At 38.3% G+C, this 19689-nt stretch overlaps 2 protein-coding genes across 21 annotated transcripts in view; one reads left to right on the top strand and one right to left on the bottom strand.

Moving 5' to 3' along the window:
* Window positions 1-9868, bottom strand: part of THAP5 (THAP domain containing 5) — a 145440-nt gene extending 135572 nt beyond the window's left edge. For 9 of the 17 annotated variants that reach the window (XR_012010653.1, XR_012010654.1, XM_072783465.1 and 6 more), the window contains exons 1-2: window positions 9610-9850; window positions 5940-6132 (exon numbers count right to left, since the gene is read on the bottom strand). Coding sequence is in view for 15 of the 17 variants with exons in the window: in XM_072783465.1 (XP_072639566.1) it covers window positions 5940-6132; window positions 9610-9689 (273 nt within the window). In the remaining 2 variants the exon portion in view is untranslated. Of the gene's footprint in view, window positions 1-2780; window positions 5437-5890; window positions 6133-8753; window positions 8932-9047; window positions 9247-9268; window positions 9348-9459 lie in introns of those variants that run through there. The other 8 variants (XM_072783452.1, XM_072783453.1, XM_072783459.1 and 5 more) reach the window with 8 other exon arrangements.
* DNAJB9 (DnaJ heat shock protein family (Hsp40) member B9) lies at window positions 9402-14808 on the top strand. Of its 4 annotated transcripts, none has more exons than XM_072783475.1 (3): window positions 9402-9611; window positions 12133-12359; window positions 13307-14808. In XM_072783475.1, exons 2-3 carry the CDS (start codon window positions 12143-12145, stop codon window positions 13756-13758), a joined length of 669 nt encoding a protein of 222 aa, XP_072639576.1. In that variant the 5' UTR covers window positions 9402-9611; window positions 12133-12142; the 3' UTR covers window positions 13759-14808. The 4 variants fall into 4 exon arrangements, with proteins under 4 accessions (XP_072639576.1, XP_072639574.1, XP_072639575.1 ...); XM_072783473.1 differs by lacking the exon at window positions 9402-9611 and adding an exon at window positions 9960-10121; XM_072783474.1 differs by lacking the exon at window positions 9402-9611 and adding an exon at window positions 10144-10251.
* Window positions 14809-19689: the final 4881 nt, after the last annotated feature.

Here is a 19689-nt window from a genome sequence, read left to right as displayed (position 1 = left end):
TTCTGATTTGTTTGTAAAGTTTTCTCTGAATTTATCTGTATTATTAACTCAACCCTTAATATGCCCCAGATATGTGAGATTCCTCTGAAGGTGTTAACACGTTAGTTATTCTATCAATTTTCATCTTCTTGAAGAACTCTATCCCTGAACCTTCTGACCTACTCCAATTTGGGCTGGAGGCTTTTTAGGCCTATGGTCAGCTTATGTTGGGACCTCCCTTAACTACCAACTTAAATTCCCTCTGCTTCTTTATTTGGATTTCCTTTTTCCTATTTCTAATCTCTAGATCAATTGAATGATAATATCATCTAGAAAATAATTTTAGGAGATAAGCCATTCTCTTGATTTTCTTTTACGGTCTTATTTCCATAAGATGCATTTTCTAATAGCTGCCTTAAAGGATACAGAGGAGGCAATCTTTGGAGACTTTGGGTATGGAATTCTAACTTGGAAATCTTTTTTCCTCAGAATTTTCAGATCATTGATCTCCGGTCTTCTTGCTTTCAGTGTAGCCATTCAGTTTGAAGCTGTTCTTGACCTTTTTTTTTTTTTTTTTTTTTCTCCTGCTGAAGGGAAGATCCTTTTTGTGTCCAAAGTTCTGATTTTTAAAAATAGTTTGCGTTGGTGTGCCCCTAACACTTTAAATTACTAGAGCCCTTTTTATTTTCATTAATATTTTTTCAAAAATGTATTGTTTTCAAGTATGCAATAGATTTTCTCAGTAAATGTTAAGTATAGTTGGGTTCTTCCCCCTAACTTTCCTTTTACTTAGTGTTTTCTCTAAATTGCTTTCTACTAATTTTGCTACTTTTAATATTTTCAGTGACTGTTGACAGCAGGACACTGATGAGAAGCTCTGTACTCAGGAATGAGTTATGTTCATAAGATTCATTGTAGAGCAAGGAGATTCAATTTTTGCTGTATATGAGAATCACTTAAGAAAATTTTTAAACCACAGATGACTCAGTTTTATACCAAACCAATTGAAACGGTTTGGGTAATGAAAATATTTAAAAGTTCTCAAGTGATTCTGATGGAATAACGGTTAAGAACCACTGCTGCAGAGTGACTTAGCTGGACCCAACTTGAACCTGCAATGTGAAATCTTGTTCTAATGAGTTTGTTAAATTCCTGAGAGAAAAGTAGAGGGCATAAGCTTTGTTGCCACAGTTCTGGGAAGCAAATTATGTGATAGAGGCTGGGTTGGAGTTCACTATTCAGCTTACAATCATTCACTTAACACCTCTCCTCACTATGGCATCCTTGCCTCTATCTTTTCTGAGGAACTTCTATTTTGTCCCCTCTAGGGAATAAACCTCCAACTTTTTAAGTTTAGAAAAGGGACACGTAAAAAAAAAAAAAAAAAAAAAAAAAAAAAAAAAAAAGAAAAGGGACACGTACCAAGCTGTATGGGTAACTACTGCTTGTATCAAATTTTTTTTTTTTTTTTTTTAAACAGGTCTTCACACCTCCTCCTCCAATTCCAGATACCTGTTAACTTCAATTACAGTCTTTCATGATTCTGTCATAGAAACACAATTGCTTACTGGCTTCTTCACTAATGTGCCTGATGTCTCACTTTCCAGAGCCTATGTGGCTTTGGCTTTTCCAGCATGGTCTCTTGGTAATCACACATTTTATAGGACATCTAGCATACTAAAAGATACTGTTACAAAGAAGTGAATTAAGGCCAATTAAGCCTTAATTCAGGCCAATTAAGGTCTAAGTTTGGAACTGGCTTTATCACTTTCACCGTATTCTTTTGGTCAAAGCATTCACATAGCCCACCAGATTGAAAAAGGTAGAGAAATAAATTCCACCTCTTGATAAGGGAGTGACAAGGTCACACTATAGAAGAGAATACAGAATGAGATATATTCTGTAGCCATATTTGGGTTTACTTCCTTTTTTATTATACAGGATAGAAAGCAGAGACTATTTTGGGGTGGGAATAGCCTTCCACAATACAATCTATTCATAGATGGCATAGCAGGTACTGGTAAATTGCATTGTCCACTGAGGACATGGAATGTTTCAAAGATTATGTGAAGATCTAGGTCTTTTCCTAAACATTCTTAAGATGTTTAAGATGTTAAGGATCCATTTTGTAAGAAGGTTCTTGATTTTAAGGGAAAAGAATTAAGTAGGCAGATTCAAAATATTTATCCAAACATTTGAGTGAATTACACTGTCCAAACAAGTAATTAATGAAAATTCTGCTTTAAAGAGCTTACAATCTAGTCAAAAGAACATCCATAAATATGATATAAAAAATATAAGGCAGATGCTGTTACAGTATTATAAAACAAAGCTGTTTTGTTTTCCATAGGAGTAGACAGGAAATAATTTTGACTGGGAAAAGGGAGACAAAATTCAACCAAAGCTATAATTTTGACTGAATTTAGGGAATAAAATAAACATGAAGAAAGTCACCTGTATGGTATGTTTGGAAAATGCTAAGTAGTCCAGTGTGGCTAGAACACAGGATGAAGCAAATCACAGAGAATCATATATGGTAAGAAGCTTGGCTTTATTCTATATTGAAGAGTAATTTCAGATTTCTGGGAAAGTCAAGTAGTGAGTGGATGATATAGTTAGATCTATAGTTGAAGGAAAAAGCTAACAGCAAAATCTAGAATATGGAAGGGACTGAAAACACTGGTAAGATTAGCTAAGAGACTAAAATAATCCAAATAAGAAATAGAGTTGGCCAGAACCCCCAAATATAGAAGTTAAAAGGCTTGAAACACCCTGAATTGAACATAGGCAAGCCAAGAAAATATCTTAAATATTTATAATTTATTAAGTTTAAAGAAATACAACCAGTTTAAATTATTCCTGAGTAGACTACAACTTTAAATAAAGAGAAAATAAATACAATACGCACAGGTAAAAACAGAGTTGAAACATTATTTTATAATGACTTATTAAAGTTATTTTCATCTACAATAATTATTTCAAATAAATATTGTAAAATGGAGCATGGGAATACTTAAATACATTAATTCTACCAATTATCTGTACCTAATTTATGCAAAAATCTATGGTTTTTTTCTCCCATAATAAAGATACCAATAAATTAACTTTTCATATTTAAGATACATATTATATAATACCAATGAATTGTATTAGCTTGAAAAAAATAAAGTGTGGCCAAAAATAATCACCATGAATTTACAAAACAATTAGTATACTATCTGCTGTGCAGTCAACTAATGTTTATTGAGCACCTCCTATTTTCCAGAACCAAAAACATGTTACTTCATTGAATTCTCAAAACACTCCTTTGAGATTAAGTAGTAGTATTTTTTTATAAAAAAGGCAAGGAAAAGTGTGATAAGAACTGATAGGAACTTGCTCAATACTATAATCAGTAACATATTCAATTATATTAACTGTCAATTTTAAATCATTATTTTCTACATTTCTGCTGTTCCCACTGTCTTTTTCACACTTAAAAAAATTCTCATGGGTATAAGCAATATTTTTATTTACATCACCATCATTCCTTTCTTGCTTGTCTAAGATCACTCCAGATATACAGTTTCTTGCTTATAAATTTTAATAAAATACATATATGTAAGTGGGCATGTATAATATTAAATAGTACTCTATCATTCTGGAATTTAAAAATGACAAAAGCACACATTTAAAAAAGCTACACATTATATATAAGTTATGATTTCTAAAATATAGTAATCTACATAGTTTTAAAAATTAACCTCATTACAATTTTTGGTTTATAAATTATAACCTTAAATATAGAATATTTTTTTTAAATATAGAATGTTAAGGAGATTACCTGACTATGTATTATGATGGTCAGCTACATATAGGGTATTGAAATACATATTCTTTGAAGTTTAAAGTACTTCCCCTATGAACCGGACTAATGGTTATTATCACTCAAGTGGAATAAAATTATAAAGGAGTACTATTATTACAAATAACTATAGTCAACAAGTCAAATACCACAGAATTCAATTCTGAGGATAATCCAATAGCAAATAACATCAAATACTAGCCAACATCTAGTATTATGTAAGTATGTATTATCTTACCAAAAAGTTGTTCTATTAAAAAAGTATCTTAATACAAAGGAAAGGAACTATAAACAGACTAGATTTTGTAAGTGCCCTTATTGTACAGATTACAGACTGAGGCTTCAAAGTAATTCGCCCAAATCACATGCCAAAGGTAGAACTGGCACTGATATCCAAGCCTGATTTCTCTTCTGGGCTCCTTTCACCATCTCCATGTTCTCCCATTTTATGAATCATATTACTTATTCACTCTATTTTAACTTTAATTTAGAAGATTACCAAGTGGTGAAACTTCTTCTCTACAGTCCAACAACTCTCTTGTTTTTCTTAATAATGAACACTACAAGAACGGGATGCAGTTTTTAACATTAGAACATTTTCTTAGCTTAAGATGAGAACTTTATACCGGAAAAAGTTACATATAATTTAGTTTGGCTGCAAAAAGCTTATATAAAAGTCATAGTGTTAAACTCTTTACACTCTATATCATAGTAACTTCATATGTTGTGAAATGATTTTCTATAATCTTGACATTTTCTTCAGATAGCCAGTTTTCTTGTTTTAGCTGCCTTATAAGAGCTTCCAAAGACTTCAATCTTCCAAGAGTTTGTTGTTCTTGTAGCTCGAGAAGAGTTATCTTTGAATGTAGTTTAGAAACTTTCTGCCAAAGATGTTCCTTATTTATATCTTGTCTGCAGTAAGAATGTTCAATTTGTAAAACTTCTGTCTCATAGTCTACATCCTTATATAAGGAGTCTTCAATGTCTAGATCTTCCATTTCCACAGTTTCTTTTTCAGCAGATACAAATGAATTAATTGGTTTGGAATTTTCTGTGGGTACAAAAATGGCAATAACAGATTCTTTATTTGTATTTAACTCTTCGACTGTTTGAGTAATTGTGCTGAGTAAAAATGGACTTTCCTGTGCGGACTTAATTTCCATGGAATTATTTGTAAAGTTTGGGTTAGCAAGATGATTCGCAGTTATTTCAAACACTTCTTGGGTTTCCAAAGATGGCTGAACATCTTCTGAGTTTGAAGTTGTCAAGGTAATAGTTGTAGAATTTAGATTCTCAAAAGATGTGTGAAAACCACCTATATCTATGTCTTGGGTAACTGAAGTTTCCAAGGTAGATACTGGTATTCCAATATCTTGTTTAAGCAGATTAAGAGTTAATACGTTATTTTGTATACATTCTGGTTTGGGAGCTGGTGGCTTCACCAAAGTAGATGAATTACATAATTCTGTGTGTTCAAGGAGAATATTTGTATTAACTGTATTTTTCTTTAACTCATTTGAAGCAAATGATTCTTGTGACTTGGCTTTTAGGCACACTTCTTTCTCATCATCTAATTTTTTCTTCTGAGATTTTTTTTTGGAAGGGTCTTTTTCCTAGAAAATAATATTTTCAAATTCTAAAGATGTTCTCACTAACCTTATTCTCTTATTAGTCAGTGCTGAATATTTAACTACAACTTTGAGAAATATACCGGCCAAATAAATTTGCACAAGTTAAAAAAATGTTCTAAGCATATAACGACTCAAATATACTCTAAATTTAGTTTTTAAAAAAGTACTAAGCATATTCATTCAATACATGATGGAAACATTGCAGGTCACTCAAAAGACCAATACCAAAATCTTAGATCATTAACTTACATTAATAACTTAATGATTTATATATGTGTTATCTTTTGTTCTTCAGTTTAAGTTTTTTTAATAAAATTATTTACACTTTTAGCAGAAGCATAAATTAGTCTTCCTTTTCCTCAAGTATCTGTTTCCCCAGCAGTTATCTTTCCCTCTCCCTCCCTTAACTTCCATTACCTGCCACCCTGCAACCTACCATCCTGCTCAGCATTGTCCCCCTCTCCCCTATGTGCTGCCTCCAATACCTGATCGTCTTCAGGCAAAGAAAATATTGTTGGAATTGCAGTTTGTTTCAAATATCGAATACCCCATCTGATGTCAAGAGAGTCAGGAGTAAAATGGTCACTACACAGGAACTGGTATTTACTGGGTACCCATGAATCTCGTTTCATATTCTTTAACCATTTTTCAAGTCTTTCTTTGTCATGTAGAGGAAACCTGAAATTAAAAAAGGAAAACTTTGCTATATTTTTACAATTTTGCAAATTCCAGGGCTGCATATATAGGTAACCTATGCACTGAGTGCTGCAAAAGCAAGGCAACCATCTACACTGAGTAAAAGCACCTTAATGACAATTCTACATCATCTCTACAGTAAAGATGACTAAGCTATAAAATGTGTAGGCAAAGCTTTTCAGAAAAATGGCTCGTAGGGTTCCTCTGTGGCTCAGTTGACTAAGTGACTAAGCGTCTGACTCTGATTTCAGCTCACGTCATTATCTCAGGGTCCTGGGACTGAGCTCTGAGTTGGGCTCCTGCGCTGAGTGTGGAGCATGCCAGAGATTCTCCGTCTCTCTCTCAGCCCCTGCCCCTTCCCCTTCTTGCGTGAGCACTTTCTCTAAATAAAATCTTAAACAAAAAAGAGCAATGGCTGGTAAAACATAACAAGTCCTTCAAGTAAAAATATGTGTTCCAACAAAGGGTGAAATCTATTCATATTTTCTGTGGATTATATTTCATTTTTATTTTGTTATGTATTTTGCCTAGAACTAGGAAAAAGCTTTTCATAAACAAAGTCCCACTCAAATGTATTCTACACTAATACTACAAGTTAAATGGTGTCTTGTCTATAACTTAAGAAATATTAAGCTTTAGGCTCTTACTTATATTAACATTTTTAAAATAAGAAGTTAGTTCAAACAAGTGATTTAATTGACAATGAATACTAAATTTTATAAAACTACTAATATTCCATTCCCTTTACCAGATTCAGGCTCAATTCTACCCATATGTAATTTAATATTTCTAAACTTCTACAACCAGAGAATTGAGAACCCTAAAATTCAAGCTCTGAAAACTGACACAAGAACTAAACAGGTTACAAATAGACTCTGATATAACATGAAATAAATCAAACAGAAAAGACAGAGAAAGGTAAGACAGTTCTTTATATGTGTTGTTCCTGTGCTGACAATAACCTTTACTGAGAGTTGGTGCTAACTTACTGAGATGTGTTTTATAGGCAAAATTGGGCTAATGACAGAATCTGAGAGAAAACTTTTTCCTACCAGTCTAAATAGGTTTCAGTTTAAACTGCATTGAACAGTTAACACAGTATTCATATTTCTTAAAATGATTTTATGAAGTCTAATTTCCTACTTTTAAAAAAGAATATAAGGTTTCTCATACAAAAAGCAGCAATTATATATTCCCTCTCAATTCCTACCACTTAGTTTATGCTTTATAATAGCATGCTTCCTCCCCTCCCCCCATCCTGCAAATACTGGTAACTTTACAAGATGCTAAAGAAAAGGAGTCTAGGTACTTTATAGAAAATAATTTTTAACTCAAATACCCTTACATGGAAAAATCATATGACCTACCTTCAGAAGTTCTTACAACAGATACAGTTTTCACACATGGTTTGAAAACTCCTTAACCTTGCACATATCAAGACCTCAGGTTATAGATATAATCAGAAAAGGCATTGAAGGACAAAAATAATTTTTCTTTTCAGAGGACCTGAATTCTTTTAGCCATAGAAAAGTTCATACCTTTTCTGCTACATCTAAAATGAGAATATGCCCTTTACAATATTTTTACATGTAATCTCATGTATAAGGATGCTGTTTGCAAACTATTTCTATCATACCTATATACTAAGTTATCACACAATTAAAAAAAAAATACTCTGAATATCCTTACTGGTAACTGGACTGCAATGCTTTCTCAACAGGTAAATCTCTAAGAAATCTCAGGCAATACGTTTCCTGAACAACTCAGGGCCTTTACAGTGGCTCAATTTGCTTGTAATTTTGTTTCACCATCTTTCTAATTCCTCCCAAAGCATAAAATAATATTATAAACTTAACACTATATGCACACACAAGCTGAATTCTCAAAGTAATCTATAGTACAGTACAGCTTGCTACAGTGTTAGCATTAACAAATCCAATTCAAGTTTGATGCTATTAGGGGAATAAAACTAATTTTTATTTTGCGGGTTACATGGGGGAAATAACATTTAAAAATCCACTTTTGGTAAATTCACATTTTGAAGAAAAAAATCTTTGTAACTGACTTCCTCTGGCATTGTTATTTTACCCTCCTTAAATACAGTAACTATGGAAAAATTTAAAGAATTTGGGAGTCTGGAGTTATTGCCCCCCCCTCCCCCCCCCCCGATGAAGGCCAAATCAATCTGGAAAATAAGGCTAAATCAAGTTCAACATGTTTTTGTTTTCTGGGTTTGTTACATACTTTCAAGAACCATAGCTATTGTTAAACTAGAATCCCCCAAAATCTCTCTCTGCATCTTGTGGCCTCCAAGCGGGAAAGAGTCCTGGAAATACTGCCACATGTGAATTATTTTGGCTTATCAGGGTTCCTCCCCCACCCAAACCCATTAGTTAAAATAATGGAAAACAACCGTGTCTGTGAGCAGAGAGCTTCCGGTCTTAAAAAAAAAAAAAAGAAAAAAGAAAAAAAAGTCTTCACAAAATAGCTAGTAAAAAATCTAAAAGACGATCAGGTTAGAGCTAAATGAATTTTACAAACAAAAAAAAAAAGGAAATAGAATATTGTAAATATGTGGATTCTCACATACGTTAAGCACGTACTGAACGTTAAGGGCTGCTTTGCCTATTTGCACACGAAAGGAAGTAGGGACGATTTAATCTCCCTTTTCAGGTGGGAGATCTTAGGCAGAGTCTTTAAATAAATCTGCGGAAGGTCAGTCAGCTTCAGAGTCGGGGCGCCGGGTTTGGGGCCTCCGGAGTGCGGCTGGCTTTGGGGACCTGCACTCGAAAATGCCACCCCCTCCGGCTCCCCTGTTCTCCTGAATAAAAAGGGGGGTTTCCCTCCTGGGGCTTCCCGGAGACAGAGCGTGGCGGCTAGTTGGGCACGACCCTGACCTGCTCCCGGGACGGTCGGGAGGGCGTCACGGGGAGGCCTGCGCGCGCTCACGACGCTTCCAGCGTGGCCTACTTCCTGAAGGGCCTCCGTTTCTTCGGGGGGAAAAAAACGGAAGGAAGGGCCGTCTACGCGAGCGGAGTTACCTCCCAGAAGGCGTGAGGTGAGCGTGAGCGCGACTGCGGCCGGCCTGAGGCTCACCTGAGGCTCACCTGAGGCGCACCTGAGGCGCACCTGAGGCGGAAGTCCTCGTCCAACAGAGACCAGGCGAGGGCGGGAAACGCTCTGAAAACCGCGGAGCGCCGCCCCCACGCGCCAGCCGGACGTTTACCCCCCCCCCCCCCCCCCCGCAAAGGGCCGCTCCGCCTCCCACCAGCCCCGCGTCCTTCTCGGTTAGGACGTTTCTGAATAAACCTGAACTCGAGCCTCCACGTCGTCCTCCCGCGCTGTGACGGGACGCGCCGGTGGGGCCGAGGACGACTCTCCAGGTACCGCCGGCCCCAAACGCCACAGCCCCGTGGCCTCACCGTAAAGGCGGACGCTTCTGCTCCGGGGACAACTTACGGGTAAAAACTCAGCTTCCGGTCCTTACTGTTCCGTCCCCGACGGTTCTTACAGCAAATCGCCGCGCAGTAGCGAGGCATCGCTCCCTCCGCGGCGGCCCGGAGGGGCCGGGCCGGCGAGGGGCGCTGGCGTGACCCCGTCCGCCAAGGCGGAGCGGGCTACCACCCCCGGCGCGTCGCCGAGCCACTGCGCCTGCGCCACAAGCGGCCGAGCCGGAAGGACGGTCGCGACCGTCGACTCACTTCCGCTTCTGCCGGCTTCAGCGCCGCCCTTTCTGGAGGTTGGGGCCGGAAGTGACGCGCGGGCGGAGCGGCAACAACAGTTTTCCACGTGCGCGTAGGGCGCCAGGGTCACGTGGGGACGCAGGAGCCAATAGGGGAGCGTTTCGTGTAAGGTCTTCTCCTGAGGTGGCGGCAGCGGCAGCGGCAGCGGCAGCGGCGGCCGCCGGCCAGCGGGGAGCGAGCTGAGGGGGGACGCGGCGGCGGCGGCGGCGGCGGCTGGCGGAGCGCTAGGTCTGTGTGCGCGCGGCGGAGGGGGGCGTCGGGGGCCGTCGGGGGCCGGCGCGAGGGCCCGTGGGGGGCCGGGCGTCAGCCTCCCGGCGCCTCAGCTCTGCGGCGGGGCAGCGGCCGGCGGAGGGTGCGGGTGAGGGACGAGGCCGGGGTCGCGGGGCGGGGTGTGCAGGGCGGCCCCCCCGGGGCCTCGGCCGCTCTTTGAGGGCTGACCCGGGGCCCCGGGGTCCGCCACGGTCGTCGCGGGGCCTCCAGCTGCCTGCCTGGTGGCGGTGAGGGGTGAGGAGGAGGAGGCGACCGAAGCCCTGACTGGGGCGTTTCGTGTTCGGGGCTGGCCGCGGGCTTCTCCGGGCGTCGGACAGCTCCTCCCGGGGCGGGACGGCCGAGGACACCGCGGCGGCGGCGCCGGACGGGCCGGACGGGCCCCGGGCGTCTGGGGATGCAGGCTGGCCCAGGCCGCTGTCCCCGCGCTCGCCCTCGGGAAGGAGACGTCCGTGGGCTGCAGAGTGTGGAGCGGCCGGCCAGCCCTCACTGGAGCCCGCCCGCGGCGCGCCTCCGCCTCCGCCTCCCTCCCCGTCAGGCTCGGACCTGCCCTCGGGCTGCGGCAAGTACAAGTACCTGCGGTCTTGGTGGCGTCCACGGCCCCCGCTCGGCTTGCGTTCTTTCTTTACTTTTTCTTTCTTTTTTTTTTTTTTTTAAAGATTTTATTTGTTTGTTCACGAGAGACACACAGAGAGAGGCAGAGACACAGGCAGGGGGAGAAGCAGGCCCCACCAGGGAGCCCGACGCGGGACTTGGGACTCGATCCCGCGACCCCGGGGTCACGCCCTGGGCCGAAGGCGGCGCTGACCCGCCGAGCCGCACCCGGGCTGCCCCCCAGGTTTGGCTTCTGTAAACCAGGAGCTCGTACTTGATCCTTAGTACCCGTGACTCTGAGTAAGTCTTCGGAAAGGAGGAATCCGTCTGCTAATTGCGCTCAGCAGAGGCCACAGGAGAGGAAGGCAGGTCTGTTTCCACAAACCCTAGCGTCTTTCGTCAGCCTTGTTATGTCATCACAGGTTATTAAGGACTCCTAGTGCAGACTTCACAAAACACGGGATCACATTCGTTTTTGAATCCCAGGTCGTCGCATGTGTACTACGCAGGATCCTATGTTGATTCCTTACGTAGATAGACCACCTTTAAGGTTAGAGAAGTGGTTTTCTTCTCTTTGACTATCAAGAAGTTTGAAAAATAGGTGTTTACCTTATCTAAACGTACAGACTGTGATGTTTCTGGGAGTCTGAGCAGAAATCTTGAATTCCGTTAGGAGTGGTTTTTTGTTTTTGTTTTTGTTTTTTAACCAAAACCCCATTTATACTTTTTGTTTGTTTTTGGGTTAAATATTTGGGAATCTTACAATTAAAAAATCATCACATGCTATTGTATTGTCAAGATTAATATGCCACTGAGATTCAGTATGTGCAGCCCTTGGCTCACCTTGCTGAAAGGAAAGTGAAGTCAGGGCTTTCTTAGGGAGGGAGGATCACCAGTTCAGACATACTGGGCTCTTTACCTTGGTATTGTACTTTTTTTTTTTTTTTTCCTGCGAAGTCAAATAGTTTTAGTCCTCTTAGAATACAAGTTCTTGAAAGGCAAATTGACATCCCTTTAAAAAGTATGTGGATTTTCCACCCTTTTTACAGTGTTCACAAATCATTAGCCTTCAGTGTTTACTGGTAAAAAACAGTTATTGAATATTTTTGTGTCTACTCTGTGTCTGATCAGAGTATTAGTGAAAAGGTAAAGCGATTTTTTTCTCAATTTGAATTATATTTGCTTTTAAGAAGGTCACAACCAACGTAGAGGTAATAAAGCCTGCAAAAACGAAATAACATGGGAACAAGTACAAGATACTATAGGCTTAACATTTTGATGGCGCGTTAAGTATGCATTGTATCCTAAAAGAAGAATGAAGTGTCAAGATTGGCTCCATGGATAAAATTTTTTTTTCTTTTTTTTTTTTTTTTTTTAGGATATTAGAAATGGCTACTCCCCAGTCAGTTTTCGTCTTTGCAATCTGCATTTTAATGATAACGGAATTAATTTTGGCATCAAAAAGTTACTATGATATCTTAGGTGTGCCAAAATCAGCATCAGAGCGCCAAATCAAGAAAGCTTTTCACAAGTTGGCCATGAAGTACCATCCTGACAAAAATAAGAGTCCTGATGCTGAAGCAAAATTCAGAGAGATTGCAGAAGGTAAGTAAATGATTATCTCTGAGGTCTCACAAATACTAATTAGTAGTAAAGGAGAATTATAGCTAAGAAGTGTATATTTGGGGATAATGTGATGATGGGTCACAGAGTAGGGTCTACATTTAAATAAAGGGGATTGTTGAGACTATCTTTTTACCACAATTGCTTTGATTCCTGGATGGATGGATGAATGGTAATATCAATTTTTATTGTCACATAGATCCTAAAATGTTAAAAATGTATTACTTTATTCTTTTATTATTTATGAAATTGCTTGTTTCCATGTTAAAAGAAATTTTAGATATGTAAAAAGCTAACTTATGAAACAGTTTTTATTTACTAAGTATGGAGATTAAATATAAAACATTAGCTATAAAAAATTTAAATAGACTGAAATGTTTAGGTTTTTTTCCTTCACTTGATCTATATTTAAAAGCCACATTTGTGTTTAAAGGAAAAATATGAAACAAATTTTAAGACTAGTTCTAAAACAAATTGCACCTCCTGAGCATTCAGTAATTAATGGTGGGTGGAAGTAATTGAGTAGAGAGTTAAACATTTACTTCAACTAGTAAGTAAGTGAGAATTTTAATTGGTTGTATTGGACCGTTAAATTATTTAATACAGGTAATGGTTTTACCCAAGTAATATGAAAAATAACTCTGTAATTGTTGTCCACATGCTTATTTGTAAGTAATGGTGTAGCATTCATTTATTGGTTATTTACTAAGGGCTGGCATTATTCCAACAGCTGATACTGCACAGTATATAGGACAAAGGCCCTGCCTTTTGTACCTTTCATTTTTTTTCCTGTGTTTGTGATGTCTTGGCTTAATGGTGATATGAAATCTTTTCCCTAAAAAAGAGAGTTGAATTCACTTATTTGAAGAGATTTGGATGTATGTAATTTTCATTACCTTCAGTTACTAAAGTATTTTTATTTCCTTCAGCGTACGAAACACTCTCAGATGCTAATAGGCGAAAAGAATATGATACAGTTGGACACAGTGCTTTTACTAACGTTAAAGGACAAAGAGGTAGCGGAAGTCCTTTTGAGCAATCATTTAACTTCAATTTTGATGACTTATTTAAAGACTTTGGGTTTTTTGGTCAAAACCAAAACACTCGATCCAAGAAGCATTTTGAGAATCACTTCCAGACACGCCAGGATGGTGCCAGTAGACAAAGACATCATTTCCAGGAGTTTTCTTTTGGAGGTGGACTGTTTGATGACATGTTTGAAGATATGGAGAAAATGTTTTCTTTTAGTGGTTTTGACACCACCAATCGGCACACAGTACAGACTGAAAATAGATTCCATGGATCTAGCAAGCACTGCAGGACTGTCACTCAACGGAGAGGAAATATGGTTACTACGTATACTGACTGTTCAGGACAGTAGTTCACGATTTTTCTGTTCTTTCTAAACCCAACTAGTTGAATTTTCTTCAATATCTTTGATGCAAAACAATTTTCTGTGAACTATTTTGACAAGTGCATGATTTCACTTAACTTGATAAGGTATTAAATGTATTTAAATGGTTTTTGACAAATTCAGCAACACTCAGTAGAGAAATAGCTAATTATTAATTTCCCTGATTAGGAAAGATTCTTTAAAAAAAAAGATTGTAATTCTGCCTGGTTTTTTCTCTACCTGCCCTTGGGCTTACTTATGTGGCCAGTTTTATTACCAAGAAAAGATTGAGTTCGCCTGATATATTTAAAGGTTAGCCTTTGAAACTTATTGTAGATTTAAATTGTGTGAACTTGAATGGTTTTTGCAGTGAAACCTTTGCTAATTTAAAATTGCATGCTCCGCAGCATCTCTGACTTGGGTTGCTAAGTGTACATGAAATTGTAATTGAGTCATTCAGCAAAGGATAGCAGTATCTTTCCACTGAAAGCTTCAGAAAGGCATGATTTAATATTCACCACAGAACCATACCTTCCTGCAGTAAAAATTGGAGTAAAGGAAATGATTGTATTGCTCATAGCCCTTTAGGCCAAAAGAACATTGAAAACTTTTGAAATATTACCAAGAGATTGTTACGTGTTTGGTCCCTGGCTAATGATTTTGTAGTGTTGAAATCATAGCTAATTTACACATCTTTTCACATTTCTTTCTTAGTTGTTGGCGCTCTAGGTCTTACATGGATTTATGTATTTTTGTGTGTGTGTGGTTCCTCCTCTTTGCACTCATCTTTATCTATAGATTGACTAATACCTCATTCTATATGTAAAAACAGCCAGTAATTTCTGTGCAACCTTATTATGTGCAATATTTTTAAATCCTAAGAAATGTGTGCTTTTGTTTTCATATAGACTTATTTCTTTAGTCCTGCACTTTTTGCATCATACTCCATATGAGTATTAATCCTATGGATACATATTAAAACTAGTAAATGTCTCATACAACATTGTGAGTGAGAGAAATATAGTATTTACAATATGATGTTCTCGGTTCTCATTTTATTGTTAAAAGTTTATTCTGTAGTTCTAGAGCTATGGAAGGTATATGAACAATGGGGCCATAGACCATATTCCAGAAGTTATTTTGGACTAACCTGAAACCCTGATGTGACCTTGTTTGGTTGCCATTTGGTAATTTCTCTTACTTTCTTATCATCCTCCTTCCCTCACAAATTTTGGTACCTTAAAGATTTTGTTAATTTTAATTTTGGTGTATTTGTTTGCTAGGAACAAGTATACTTTCCATTTTAGGCCTCATTGGGGAAAAAGGAGAGACTTTGCATAAAGTTATTTGTTATCATTTTTAATTTGAAAGCTGTGAGGAAAATGAAATTATTCCATTAAATTCATGTATCTTAATTATTTCCTGGAAGGTATACTTAATACTTTTGTTTGATAATAAGAAAATAGCTGTAGCTTGAATTTTGGTCTAAGCATCATCTGTAGCCTATCAAACAGAACAAGTGAGGCAAGAAAAAAAAGCCATTTCCAAATCAGGATTAACTTTATATTTTTAGCAGCTGTCCCCATTTTTGCAGGACCTGATTATCTCTTGTCTTTCCCGTGCTGAAGATTTATTTGAAATCCTTCCTTCCTTTTTTTTTTTTTTTTTTTTTAAACCTCCCTTTGACTCTGGCATAATTTTTGCAACGAAAAAATAGACCCTGAATCATACACACTTAAGGTACAAACTAAATATTGAAAAGATACTTAGGTAATCTGTGGAGGTGTGTGTGTGTGTGGTTTAATATATAAACACCTGGAAATTAGACCAGTAATCAACATAAACATTTCCTCAATAACTTAAACTTTTTCTTTTTTTTTAATCTGTATGGGTATACAGACAGAAAATGGAAAATGACCAATACAATAGCTTAATCTATACTTCCTACACAAATCAACAGTCTTTTTTTTTTCCTTCTAGACAAAATAATATTGTATGACTTTTAGTCTTTCTACTGAATGAGTTTTTTGTAATCTTTCCAGTTTTCTGGATTGAATATGTCTTGAATTGGATGCTATAGGGCACATAGTAGACATGAGATTTTTTTGTGCTCCAGAATTGGCATAATTAACCGCTTATCTGCTTGTTGATCTTAGGCATTTTTTGTGCTATGAGTCTTAGTTTCAATTCTGAGATTAGTTCTATGAAAATTCAGGCTGCCCAAGGACAGCTAAAAATTTGCACATTCCTAGGGCAGGTATTTTCTGAAATAGAAGTTTGTTTAGCAATTAAAAGAACACACTGGAGGAAGAAGAGACCATTGCCAAATGGAAGAAAGAAGAAAAATATTGGTACCACCAACAGGTCTCTAAAGTTTTTATATTAATGTTAATCCTGGTACCTTCAATTCCACATGACAAGTTGAATATAATCAGCCATGATTGTTTCCCCTCTCTCTTGGTCCCAATGACAGAAAATATAAGAATGAAGTCATAAAAGTGCTTGGAAAACAAGAGTTTTGAGAAATTCCAGGAAGGTATAAAGCAGAAGGAATTAAATTGAGAGAAAAAGCAAATAACCAAAGCCAAGGAAAGTATCCAGGAGAAGTTTTAAGGCTCAGATTTGAGTGGGAAGGAATGGGAGGAGACAAGAAATGGGCCAATGTTCAAGTAATGCTGATTCATTGAAGAACTGCATTGGGAACCCTTGCCCTTGCTTCTTACCTCCAGATAAATTGTTACTGAGAAGCTTTCTTTAGGGTAAAGCCTAAAAGAATAACTCTGAAGATACAGATTACTCTGTTAGGGAGGCTCCCTAGTGATGGTATTGAGGTGCCATAGAAAGTAGAATAGAGGTGAAGTGAATTTTCACTTGGTGTTAGGGAGGGTGAGTAATAGCATTTCACTCCCAGATTAAAGCCTCCTTACTTGAGCATGTGTCAAGAACAATAGCTTCTGCATGCTGTCCACATACTGACCTATAGGTGCCTGCTGCTTGAAATGCCCTAACAACTTAAACAGAACCATAGCTTCTGTTTAAAATGGATGTCTAATGCAGGCATATATAGTAATTCCTGAGGAAACTTGCTTTTCACAGCTATCTGCAATTTGATGTAGTTCTTTATGAATACATACAGATGCCTAAGGAATATCAGACATTTAAGGAAAACCAATAGCAGGGAAGAAAACCCTGATATCCAACCCTGACAAATAAAATTCAGGAGATAATTCTAATACTAGGAGATAATTTAAAATTTTAGAATTACCAGACTTTTGATAAAACACTACATCAGTGAATCAGGCATAGGTCTTTGTCTTATCTAACCTGCTTCTCCAAGATTTCTTTCCATCTACTGATGGTGTCAGGAAGGATAGATGAAGCAATTTGCATGTAATCATTACAACCAAAGTCACAGGAAGATACCAGTAGATACGTGGTACATGTGTTCCCTACCATGCAGGCTGTACTTACTTTAACCCTTCTACAAAATTCAGATTCTTCCTCTTATCTCCACTTTGCTGCTCAGATTCCTCCCCAACTTTTCTTTAGACCTTGCTTTATGGGGGAACTATCTAGTGAAGAAAAGCAGAGTTTGCCATCTCAAAATATGCCCTTTAGAATTAATATCAGAATTATTTTAGGCTGATTACTTTTCTGATTACTTTTCTAAAACAAAACAAAAAACAACCCACAAAAAAAACTGTAGTCATGGGAGAAGCTCTGAAAACCAGGAAGATGTTGGCTTTTATAGGAGACATATTTGTAAGGGTGTCTCCCTCTGCTCTAGAAAGATGATGACTAAGTCTCTAGAAACCCTGACCAATGGAGAAGGCATGGAACAACCTTACTCTTGTTTATGTTTTTACCTGTAAACTTTCCATAATTAGCTCCCTCAACCCCAACATCTTTTGTCTTTCTCTGGAGATGGTATTTAAGGTGATAGCTTGGGCCATTTTAAAATCACTCAATTCCAGGTATCTCCCATGTATACAGGAGATATAGATGTTATTAGACATCTGTTTGTTTTTCTCCTGTTAATCTGTCTTTTATTACAGGATGGGTGGTGGTGGGGGAGAGCTATTTCAGTCAAGAACCTGGAAAGGAAAAAATTTTCTCTACAGTGATTTCTTGTGCAGTCGTATTTATTGTTATTTATTATAATAACGCCATAGGGTGCCCGTGCTTCCATTCCAGTAGGAGGAGACAGGAAATCACCATAATAAATATGTAAATTACTATGTTAGACGATAAACTCTACAGAAAAAGTGTAGCACAGAGGAGAGAGAGGGGATATTGAAAGAGCAGGCAGGCCAAGCATGTATTGCAATTAGCAACAGGATGGTCAGCGTAGGCCTCACTGAGAAGGTGAATTTGCGTAGGTTTGAGTTGTTTGCATGGAAGCACGAATGACAAGTTCTAGGAAGAGCAAAAAAGCCAATGTAGCTAGAGGCCTGTGAACAAAGAAAAGTAGTTGGAGATGAGTTCATAAAGGTAGTGAGAGTTGGGAGTGGGACAGATTATGTAGGGCTTTCGGCTTTCATAAGGAATTTGGCCTTACAACGTGATGTGATAACTCAGTTACGAGCAAATAAATGACTTCATCTTCCATACATTTAAAAGAGATCATTCTACCAGCCGTGTTGATGATGAACTGTGGAGGGGTAATGATGGAATAGACTATTTGAGTGTTCCAGAATGAGAAATTGGTGCAGCTCACCCAGTGCACCAGGATGCTAGCAATGGAGGTGGTGGAGAGTGATTGGATTCCACACATAATCTGCAAGAAGAGCCGGCAAGATTTGCTTATGGTTTGAATATAGGTATGAAAGAGAAGGAAAGGATGATTCCAAGCTTCGTGTTTATATAGGACCAGAAAGATAGTTGCTATTAACTAAGATGGACAGGGCTACAAGAGAAAGGCATTTAAGAAGGAAGATGAGAAGTTCAATTTGGCCATACCAACTTTGAGACGATGTGGGAAAGGTGGAGATACATCTGGAATTTGGAGAGAGAGAGCTGAGCTGGAAATGTATATTTTGGAATTGTCAAAATATAGATGATACTTTAAACCTTGAGGCTAAATGAAATCAAGGGAATATTTATACAAAACACAATCTAAGAACTGAGCCCTCAGGTACTCTAAAAGTATAAGGAGAAAATGAGGTACTTACAAAGATATATGAGAAGAAATAGCCAATGCAGGAAGGATTTTGTGTCTTGGGAGAAAGTGAAAAAAAAATCTATCAAGAAGTCTAAAGTGATCAGTTTTGTAAAATGCTGCCACTAGATCCAGCAAGATAATCCCTAGAGTGGACCATTGTGGGGTTTTTTTGTGAGTTTTTCTCTTTTTTTTAGCAATTTAGAGGCCAGAAATGACTTTGTCAAGACCAGTTTCTATCAGGTGGTAGTGGTGCCTCTACCTGTTTGGAGTAGGTTTAAGAGAATGGCAGCCAAACTAAGTGCTTTTAAAGAAATTATTTGGAAAATAATTTACAGTGAATTATTGGACAGAATTTTTAACATGGATATTTTAGTAGAATTTCGATTATTACTCCCAACTGTGTAGCAAGTAGCTTGTTCTCCAGAATGGCAATGATTTAATCAATTGTGCCTAAGTAATGCAGCCTCCATAAAAACCCAAAAGGGGAAGGTTCAGCAACCCTCCTTACCAGTTTGAACACATGGAGATTTGGGGAGAGTGGTATGCCTGGAGAAGCTGTGGAAGGAATCTCCATGCCCTATCTTCATACTTTGCTCTATAATCTCTTCTATCTAGCTGTTCCTGAGTTATATCCTTTATAATAACCTATAATCTAGTAAGTAAAATGTTTCTCTGAGTTTGTGAGCTGCTCTAGCAAATTAATCAAACCTGAGGAGGAAGTGGTGGGAACCTCCAGTCATATAACCATTTGGTCAGAA

Source organism: Canis lupus, chromosome 18 (genome assembly GCF_048164855.1).
Source record: "Canis lupus baileyi chromosome 18, mCanLup2.hap1, whole genome shotgun sequence".
Taxonomy (NCBI): Eukaryota; Metazoa; Chordata; class Mammalia; order Carnivora; family Canidae; genus Canis; species Canis lupus.
The sequence above is the reverse complement of the archived record's forward strand: the minus strand, read 5'-3'. Positions and strand labels throughout refer to the sequence as shown.